Below are 10,114 nucleotides of genomic sequence, written 5' to 3'. Positions count from 1 at the left end.
GCACCCATATTTGCCTAATTTCTTACTGGTATAGTTGAGAAGGTAGATGTAGAGTGGTGCAAATATATAGAGTAGGTTTGGTAGGTTCCTCTTAGCCTCTTCTAAATAGCAGAAGAAACACAAAGTTAAACTGATTCCCATTTCCTTGGGGGTTTATGGGCTCAAGCAAGCTCTCGAGACTATCAGCAATTATAATTTTGTTTAAACTTCTCCATTTTAGGATGATTAATTCAATACTTTTTAAATCCACCCATATTACTTTTATTTCTTTTAATATATTAATTTTGCTTTATTTTTTAATAATGGCTTTATTCTCAAGTTGGTACTTAAACTATACATTTTTTTTTCTCATTTTGGTATCTAAATTACTTTCTGGTCACAAATGGTATTTAAACTACATTAGTACAGTCGTTAGTCAAACTGTTAAATCTATTTTTTTTAAAAGACTTAACCTACAAATTGATATCTAAATTATGTATTTTTTTTCTCATTTTAGTAGACCGAAGTTACCACCTTCTTTTTTCTCTAGTTGTTACCTTACTTCTATAGTTAGTCAAACCATTAAATCTATTTAAAAAAATATAATCAACTAAAAATTGTTGACAGAAAAAAGCATTATTTTCTCTTTATATATAATATATTAATTTTTACTCTATATTTATTTTTTCTTCTTTCTCTCATCTTATGTTTCTTCTACAAGTATGAGCTTTAATATGGGCTTCATAGTTTTTATTAAGGTTTTTAGAATTAGCATGGTAATCGAGTCGGTCAAGCCACCAATTCATGGTTTGATCAATTCATTTAATTCGATTAATAAATTATCAAAAATTTATAAAAATAAATATATATTTAAAAATATAGAAAATTGGTCCAATCGATTTTTTTAGCTTGATTCAACTGGTTTGTATCGATTCGTTGATTAATCAGTTCAACCCTTATCTCAAGATCGGCACCCCGGCTGATTTTTGGTCCAACTTGCATGTCGACCTTGAAAGGATGAATTTCAAGTATTGTGTGCATTGTAAAACATTATAAAGGAAGAAGAAAGAAAAAAAAAGGAAAAAAAATAAAAGAAATAGTGAAATAATGTAAAAGAAAAAAATCAAACAATAAAAAAATATTTTTTTAAAGTTGGGCTAAATCACTCTTCGGGACATGAACTTGGCAACTAGTCCCACGTTGGGGTTTGAACTTTTTTTTTGTTAAACTTAGTCCTTGAATTTGACAATTGTTCTCACATTGGGGCTTGAACTTTTTTTGTCCAAGTTAGCAATTGATGTTTAATTGAAAACCCTAAAGTTTAACTCTCAATGTTGAAACAATTGCCAAGTTCAAGCCCTAATACGAGAATAATTGTCAAGTTCAAGGACTAACTAAGAAAAAAAAGTTTAAGCCCCAATGGAGGAACAATTACCTATTTTAGGCCCCAATATGAAAATAATTACCAAGTTTAAGGACTAACTTGAACCAAAAACCAGTTCAAGCTATAATGTGAGAATTGTTGTCAGGTTCAGGTCCTAAATAATGATTTAACCTTTTAAATCTTATATGACGTGGCGGTTTATTATTGATTGGGCTTTTATCAGGTGTAGCATTTTGGGGTAAAATGTGTAATGAAAGAATTGTTTACATAACACTTGTGACAAAAAAATATAACTTTAAAAAATATATATTTTGGTACTAATTTTTAAGTTAAGCTTAGGGATGTCAAAATTTGAACACCCTTGATGAATTCCAAACTCGATTCATTCCAAATGGGGTGGGTTTTTGTTGTTGTTGTTATACCCCTACTCCAATAATGACACGCGGCGAAACATGGGATAACCTGGTAATGATCCCTCACTGTATGCGACTCATGAGCAACCTTCCACTAGATACCCCTTGTGATGCCTCTCCATCCAGAACCATCTGTGAATTCCTTTCGAGCCATCTTGAACCCATTCTAGACACCATCCACTGTGGACCCTCCAAGGGAACTACTAAGGCATAACAATTTCGTGCAACCTCAACAAAAAGAAAGTAAGAGCAAGACCACATCACACAGTACTGCACATGACGATAACTGACCTATAATGATCCTGCCAGCTAACTGATCACATGGGCAAGGTTGGTCTACCATCCATATTGTTGGCTACGTGACACTACCATACAAGGGCGCCCTCTTATATATAGCCCAAAGCACAAGAGACAAATAAACCTCTTCTTCCTCCGCAAGAAAAACCTAAGTGTTTCTTTAGCTATTTTCATCTTCCTCCTCCTCTTTTAACCTCCTAATCCAATTTTGATTTTTTGTTTGTCATAGGTGAATCAACCCTCTAATCATGATCATTTTCTCCTTTTTATTGAATGCTCGTATCAATACTTTTAAAAAATGAATGTGTACGAAAACGAGTAAAATTTTTTTAGACAAATGATGTAGAGTGATTGATATTTGCTTTCTCAACTCCAACTCGATAAAGAGGTAATAAATTTAGCAACATTGACCTCAACTCTACTTTATTGCTATCTCTAGAATATACATTTCTATTGAAATATATATATTTCAAATATCCATCACATATAAAAGCATTAGAGGTCTTCATGGGCCGGGCCATGTTCGGGCCGGGCCTAGAAAAAATTTCAGCCCAGGTCCTAGGCCCGGGCCTGGCCCGACCCGAAATATGGGCCTAGAATTTTGCCCAGGCCCGGCCCGAGAAAAAATTCATAAGCCCGGGGCCGGCCCGGCCCGGCCCATTTTTAAATAAATACCAAAAATTTATTTTAAAAATTAAAATAAAAATTTTAAAAAGTATTTTAAAAAAATTTTAAAATTAAAAAAATTAAAAAAAAGTATTTTAAAAAAATTTTAAAATTAAAAAAATTAAAAAAAGTATTTTAAAAGTATTTTAAAATTAAAAAAATAAAAAATTTATTATTCGGGCCGGGCCCGGGCTAAAAAAGTGGTGCCCGAGGCCTGACCCGTTTTTTAATCGGGTCTCATTTTTTTGCCCAAGCCCATATTTCAGGCCTATATTTTTACCCAAACCCTCCATATTTCGGGCGGGTCATCGAGCTGGGCCGAGCCGAGCCGAGCCGCCCGGCCCATGAACACCTCTACAAAGCATTGCCCTCAGAATTTACACGAAAGTTAAGGGGACTAATTAAAGCCTTAACCCCCTCTCCATTCTTCCTCAACGAAGCTTAAACCCTAACCTCTTTGCAACCAACCAAAACCCATGGCAAGTAACGGCGAAAGCTCTTCAACTCCGCCTCAATCGACGACCGATAAGCCTGTGATTGTTAGGGTTAAGCGAAAAGTCTCTCAGTTTCGTCTTGATGCTTTCTGTATGTCATTTCATTCCATTCTTTCATTTCTTTACCCTTTTTGATGTTTCCTTTTGCTTCCGTTATAACTTAAAATGCAATTTTGAAACTTTAAGGAATACTCGTGTTGTCTGTTGCAGGGCTGGAAATCAATGAGAGACCTTTGAAACGCCCCTTTTCTGATTTTGAGAAACTATCGATATCTGAATCGTCCCAAAGAGGTTTTTCTTTTCCTGATTAAATTCAAGGGTCATTCCTAATTTGCATGCTCCATAATTTAGAAATTTCTAAAATTGACGCAATGATGTTGTTTTGCATTAGAGGAGTTGAAGAGTAAGAAAGTATTTGTGCGGCATGTGGATACACTGACAAGCTCTCAGGCTACAGTTGATATTGTGCAATCTTTTATAGTAAGTGGTGCTGAAATGCTGTTAATGTAACTGTTTTCTCTTTTATCCTTTGCTTTTGTTAGAGTCTGCTTTTTGAAGGTATTTTTCATTAATTTCTCGTCATGTACTTCTGCATAGAACATGCAAACAAAGCTCTAACGATGGTTTCTTTGACAGCCGAATTCTGTTGATGTTACTGACGGTAATACAAAGAGTCAGGAAGGAAGGCGCCCTCAGAAAACCAATTATGTAATCTCTCATTCTATTTCGCTTCAAGCAACACAACGATCGTTGCTCCTTGAATCTCTAGTGATTCTTGTCTCTTTTTTATTTATCCTAATGTTTCCCCTTTTTTATTTTAATGTCTGCAGCGTCAAGAGCAGCTATCTAAATCCATCCAAAAGCAAGAGGTAGTTTAATGTCTCTAAAAATGCCTTTATTAATTTTGAAAAGATAGTCATAATCAATGATCCTTTCTATATCCTCGTTATTGTTTACCATGGATCTTTGAGAATTTTTTCTTTAGTGTTCATCTTATGGCTTTCATCCTTTGTTCTGATTTTGTTGATTAGATAGCATTTTTTTTGCTTTGTCTACATTTCAATTTACTATTTAAACCTAGATTTATGAAATGTGTCAAAAGCATGGGCTAATGCCTACTTGTAAACTCCACTTGTTTATTCCTGCACTGTCATCATGTATTAGTTGAAATTACTACCATCTTAAATAATTAGTTATACAGATAATAGAATATCCGTTAAGCACATTTACTGGTGTATAGGGAATGCTTTAGACCACGTAACATGCTAATGTGGAACAAGCTGCTGGTTTGGCTATGTCTTGTTTTCCTATTTCCTAATAAGAATGTTGCAAAGGCTTACCCTTTTTAAAAGAAAAGGGGTTAGGATGATTTGATATTATGAGTAGTTTTACAGTCTCGGCCTTCAGAAACTATGAGATTGATGCCATAACCTTGAGTGATTAAATGCATGCTTTTTTTGAGACTAAAGTAAAAATTTGATGACTAGTGTTGCTAAGAAAAACCAAACTGCTCAAGTTTGCTTACAATTTTCCTGGTAGAAACCTGTTCGTACTATTGTTTTAATCCAAATTCTAGAGAATCTGAAGTGGTTTGTCAGCATCAAGTGCAATTTTGTACTGGAGCTAAGCAGCTTACTGCTTTATTTGGCTCCTAAGTTTGTAATTAACACAGCCAGCTATCTTGTGATACAGGAAAAAAGGAAATTTTTTTTTTTTTGCCTCTTACTTTCATGTTTCTGTAGTTTCATGAAGTCTATTGTTTTAGGAAATGGCAAAAAATGCTCGTTTTGAACAAATATGGAGGAGCAGAAGAGGTAAAAAAGAGGCAGTTGATGAAATGTACCATTTCTATGATGTTCTTCGTGTTGAGGTTGAGGAAAAGTCTAATAGCATGCAAATTGAGTAAGTTTGTTTTAAAATTCATTAACTTATATGTTAAAGAATTATTGTGAAACAGATTTAAGTTGCCTTGATTTTACTGCAGAGAGGAATCCTTGGAAGATCGCGAGCTTTTATCTAGTTATTTGCCTCTATTAAGAGAGTTTATCCCTGCAGCTGCTGCTGAAATTGAATCTGATATTCGAGCTTACATGTTTGAAAAAGGTTGTGGATCGTAAATTTGTTTTATGAATAACTATTATCAACTGCAATATATTTGGCCTTTCAGCTGCTATTGTTTTTGGTGTTCTTTTTGATCTTTCATAACAGGAAATTTTCATGTATGGTTTTTATGGAGCCAATTTTACTGGTTTTCCGCTGCAATGCTGTTTCATTAGAGAATTAGTATTATTTGTTTTCTCTTTAGTACTTCAGTGTGGCTGATATTTTGTTTATGTTCTTATGACCATCTGATGTATTATTTCCTTTTCTATTTAACATGCAGATGCAGATGGATATGTGTATGACTACTACACTGTGAAGAATGACATGGATGTAGGTGAGGAGGATATGGCTTCAAATCCATTCCCACTGTAAGTATTATATAATCTGCTCTTGCATTCTCTCTCTCTCTCTCTCTCTCTCTCTCTCTCTTAGAAACTGATGCATGATCTTGTTTCAGGGTAAAGGTGGATGATGAGGATTTCTATGATGTGCCATATGAGTCAGAATATGATAGTGAAGATTCAAATGGTAATCTTAGTGTCTGCTCTCTGTCACCAAATTCTAGGGATGCTTGTATGACTTGTACGTTCTTTTTTGGTGTTTGCAGCTGAAGATAATCCAAGAAATGATTATCCTGATGAATCATCTGAAGAGGAGGAAGAGGATGAGGATGAGGAGACTAAAGCGTCTGATCAATCAGGAGAAGGAAGTAGCAAATCTTCAGAAGTTGGGAGCGTGAGTGGCTATGTTGAAGAAGTTTTATATGAAGTTGATCCCTATGATGATATCAATGGCGATTCTAATCATCTTGGTCATGGTAATAGCAATTATGATACTGACGGTGAAGATTGGAGATGGTCTTACAGATGAAATCTGGCTTTTTTTGGCAACTAGAGTGGTCTGTTTGGACATCATTTTGCTTCCTATTATCTCTGTTCATAATTAGATCCAAATGGATTCAGTGTTGGAAAGACCTCACCTTGGAGGACCTGTATAGTTGCTAATATCATAGTTCTGGTGTTTTTTCCATGTTAAGTCCATGGTTTCAAAATACATTGCATCAATAGTTTAACACTCAACCTTACAAGTCTTGCAATGAATTTTTAGAGTGGGACACCAACCTGGTACACAACTTTCTTGCAATACTTTTACCCAATGTTCATTCATAGAAAAAGAAAACATGCTCCATTATTAATATTATACAGCCTCAACCGTGGGGTGGCTTATTTTAGAAGCCTTACCTGAAACATTGATCCAGCACTTAAAATTTCAGGGTTTTTTCTTTGTCGTTTTGCATGACAATTCATAGTACAGTTGAAAACTTGTGGTTTTCATCAATAATGGTCATATTACAGTACTGTTTGTATAAATGTAATTCTCAACTCTACACATCATTGTTTAGCTGAAGCTAATTATGATACGCAAACAATTTTGTTTAGTGCTGCTTAGCTTGCAGTTGCAGTCAAGCTGCTCTATCTTCATTCATCATTTATATGAAGAAATAATCCTCTCTCTCTCTCTCTCTCACATACGATTCTAGGTGTATAGTATATAGTATAAAAACAGGGGTATGATACCAAGGAGAGGTCATGATTACATCATTTCATCGTCTTCTTTTTTCTTCTTAGCATTTGTTATTTAGAAATAAAATCCCTTTTTACCAAGAAGCAAGAACGTGAATATTCATCAATAAAAAAACATGCTGGTCGAGCTTTATACAAGCTACCCTACTTTTTCACTTTTTGAGGCACCGACTGATTGAAGGAATGTATTGAACAAACCTATAACGTTTCGGGTCTTTAGTTTTGTCTAGATTCGTTTTGTTCAAGTGTATCATAATGATATATGTTTTATTATTATTATTATTATACTGAAGGTAAGTTGTCAATTAATTAGGTGATTAATGGTTTCTCTAAGAAACTTACCTCCTGTTATAGTGGGATATCCAATCTTTCCGATCAATGCTCATGCTCCACTAATAATGGTCTGCCGCTATTGGCTAATAATCTCAGCCTGAACCAAAACACAAGACTATTGCAGGCAGGACCAGCAGAATCCATCTCTGGGTTCAAATGATCAAGATTTTCATATAACTCCTTCAAACTTCAAATGATGAAATATTTTACCATTTTCATGAGGTTGATGATATTTTTTCCAGCAGCTTTTGATTTTGTAGTTATCATGTATAAAAAAAACAACAAATTTCTTACCACTCAACATGTATTGACGCGGTTTTTCTGCTTTGCAAAGTGCACTTGGTATACTTTTTACAAAAAATCATTGAGATCCCATCATTACCAACGTCGTAATCTCTAACATCTTACGAGTCATCTCGTAATAATGGTACTGGATATGGATAAGCCCATAATATGGAAACTCTATATAATGGAGCACTTCCATTTTCCATTACCTATCTAAGCCTCACCTTTAGACCTTTGAATTTTTCCCCCAAATCTCCAATGGCAACCCACAGTAGCATCATGTTCTCAGTTGACAGAAAAGACATAGCGTTCGTTAAACCCTCCAAACCAACACCCTCACACCTTCTATCTCTCTCCACCATTGACAATGATCTTAACCTTGAGATCATGTGCCACACTGTTTTCGTATACCAATCAAATGCCGATTTTTGTACTAAGGGAGAAGAGATAAAAGATCCAGCTTCAATAATCAAGGAAGCTCTCTCCAACCTCTTGGTTTATTACTATCCACTAGCAGGGAAGATGAAGAGGGAGACTGATGGGAAACTTCGAATCACTTGCAATACTGATGATGGGGTGCCTTTCTTAGTAGCAACTGCGAATTGCAAGCTCTCTTCGTTGAATTACTTGGACGGCATAGATGTTAAAACTGGTAAAGAATTTGCCTTGGATTTCCCATCAGAATCTGACGATGGTTATCACCCTTTAGTCATGCAGGTGACCAAGTTCGTATGTGGAGGGTTCACCATTGCTTTGAGCTTATCACACTCGGTTTGCGATGGCTTTGGTGCAGCTCAGGTCTTTCAAGCCTTGGCTGAGCTTGCAAGTGGTAACAACGAGCCCTCGGTTAAACCAGTATGGGATAGGCACTTACTGGTAGCCAAACCTATCGAAGCAATCCCTTCAGATATGCTCGATAAGGCCTCGTCTGCAACTTCACCATATCTGCCATCTACTGACATAGTCCATGATTGCTTTTATGTAACCGAAGACAGCATAAAAACCTTGAAAATGAATTTGATCAAAGAAAGCAAAGATGAAACAGTGACCAGCCTTGAGGTCCTATCAGCCTATATATGGAGAGCAAGGTTCAGAGCATTAAAATTGAACCCAGATGGAAAAACAATTTTCTCCATGGCTGTAGGTATGAGACGCACTGTGAAACCACCATTGCCTGAAGGATACTATGGCAATGCTTTCACCGCGGCAAATGCATCCATGACAGGGAAGGAACTCAATGAAGGGTCGCTCACAAAAGCTGTGAAACAAATCAAGGAGGGCAAAAAGCTTGCTACCAACAATGACTATATATGGAACTTGATGAGCATTAACGAGAAACTGAGGGAACTAAACATGAAGTTTGAAGCAGCCAGTGGTGCAACCATGGTGATAACAGACTGGAGGCGGTTGGGTCTAGTGGAAGACATAGATTTTGGATGGAAAGGATGTGTGAACATGATACCATTGCCGTGGAACATGTTTGGGTACGTGGATTTGGTGTTTTTATTGCCTCCTTGCAAACTGGACCAATCAATGAAAGGCGGAGCTAGGGTGTTGGTTTCCCTACCTAGGGCTGCTATTGCCAAATTCAGGGAAGAAATGGATGCTCTCAAGCATGGTGACGATGCTGCTGGCCATTAGTTGAACTTGTCTACCGATGTATGCATATGTTGTTTTAACATTTTAAGTAGATAATGTTGTGTTTTATCGTATTACATATATGTGTTAATAAATTATTGTAGTGGAAAGAGCAACAAGTTAGAAGAATATGAGGGTTGTTCTTATCCACTTACAATGTATAAGGCAATTACATTGTTTCAGACATAAATTCCTTCTACCTAAGAGGATTGTACAAAACTGACGAAATTAAATTGGATTCCATATTTTAAGCAAAAAGTTAAGAACATGAAGTACTATTTTACCTAACTAAAACATCTCTAAACTGTTTTCATGCATTAGACGTCATAAACATTAGAGGGTAAATGAATGAATAGCTACTGTTGCGTCCTGGTTTTACTTTGCATGTCTTCATAAATTTTACAGACTCATCCACTAACTACCACCAAATACGTGGGGCTATCATGTATGGCATCAATAGTTGGTTAAAATATGTAAAAGTCCCTCCACTCTTTTGGACATTTTACTATTATTTCTATGAATTTATTTCATCTACTTTTTAGATTTTAAATTTCAAGTCAAGCTATTAACAGTGCTAAAATTATTTTATTAAATTCAGGTTATTTTTTTAGTTGCATGGATACCATGTGACTACGTGAGCTTTTTTTTAGGCTTATAGGTGCAAAAAGGCTCTTTAAGAGAAAATGAAAAAAAAATTCAATTGAGCCCTGCATTAAATTCGCACCCAATTGAGCTCTTTTCATTAATTAAAAAAAATCAATTAAGTACTACGTTGACCATTAAAATAATTTGACAAACCAATTAAATGGCGATACAGGATAGCTTTTAATTTAATCTTATATTTTTATTATAAAAAATTATAAAAATATCATAAAAATTAAATATTTATATAAAATTATAAAAATTATAGACAAATTAGAATAGTACTTATAAAAATAT

The 10,114-nt window shown here is 35.2% G+C and overlaps 2 protein-coding genes across 2 annotated transcripts; both read left to right on the top strand.

Moving 5' to 3' along the window:
* Positions 1 to 3,114: 3,114 nt before the first annotated feature.
* On the top strand, positions 3,115 to 6,415 carry LOC107927024 (RNA-directed DNA methylation 4). The gene is made up of 10 exons (XM_016857990.1): positions 3,115 to 3,324; positions 3,444 to 3,524; positions 3,625 to 3,713; positions 3,870 to 3,941; positions 4,064 to 4,102; positions 4,999 to 5,135; positions 5,218 to 5,336; positions 5,617 to 5,704; positions 5,794 to 5,864; positions 5,944 to 6,415. Exons 1-10 carry the CDS (start codon positions 3,216 to 3,218, stop codon positions 6,204 to 6,206), a joined length of 1,068 nt encoding a protein of 355 aa, XP_016713479.1. The 5' UTR covers positions 3,115 to 3,215; the 3' UTR covers positions 6,207 to 6,415.
* A 1,315-nt stretch (positions 6,416 to 7,730) lies between these two features.
* On the top strand, positions 7,731 to 9,433 carry LOC107927034 (spermidine coumaroyl-CoA acyltransferase). Its single transcript, XM_016858001.2, has one exon. It carries the CDS (start codon positions 7,796 to 7,798, stop codon positions 9,176 to 9,178), a length of 1,383 nt encoding a protein of 460 aa, XP_016713490.2. The 5' UTR covers positions 7,731 to 7,795; the 3' UTR covers positions 9,179 to 9,433.
* The last annotated feature ends 681 nt before the right edge of the window (positions 9,434 to 10,114 follow it).

The sequence above is a fragment of the Gossypium hirsutum genome, chromosome D03 (genome assembly GCF_007990345.1).
Source record: "Gossypium hirsutum isolate 1008001.06 chromosome D03, Gossypium_hirsutum_v2.1, whole genome shotgun sequence".
Lineage (NCBI taxonomy): Eukaryota > Viridiplantae > Streptophyta > Magnoliopsida > Malvales > Malvaceae > Gossypium > Gossypium hirsutum.
The sequence above is the reverse complement of the archived record's forward strand: the minus strand, read 5'-3'. Positions and strand labels throughout refer to the sequence as shown.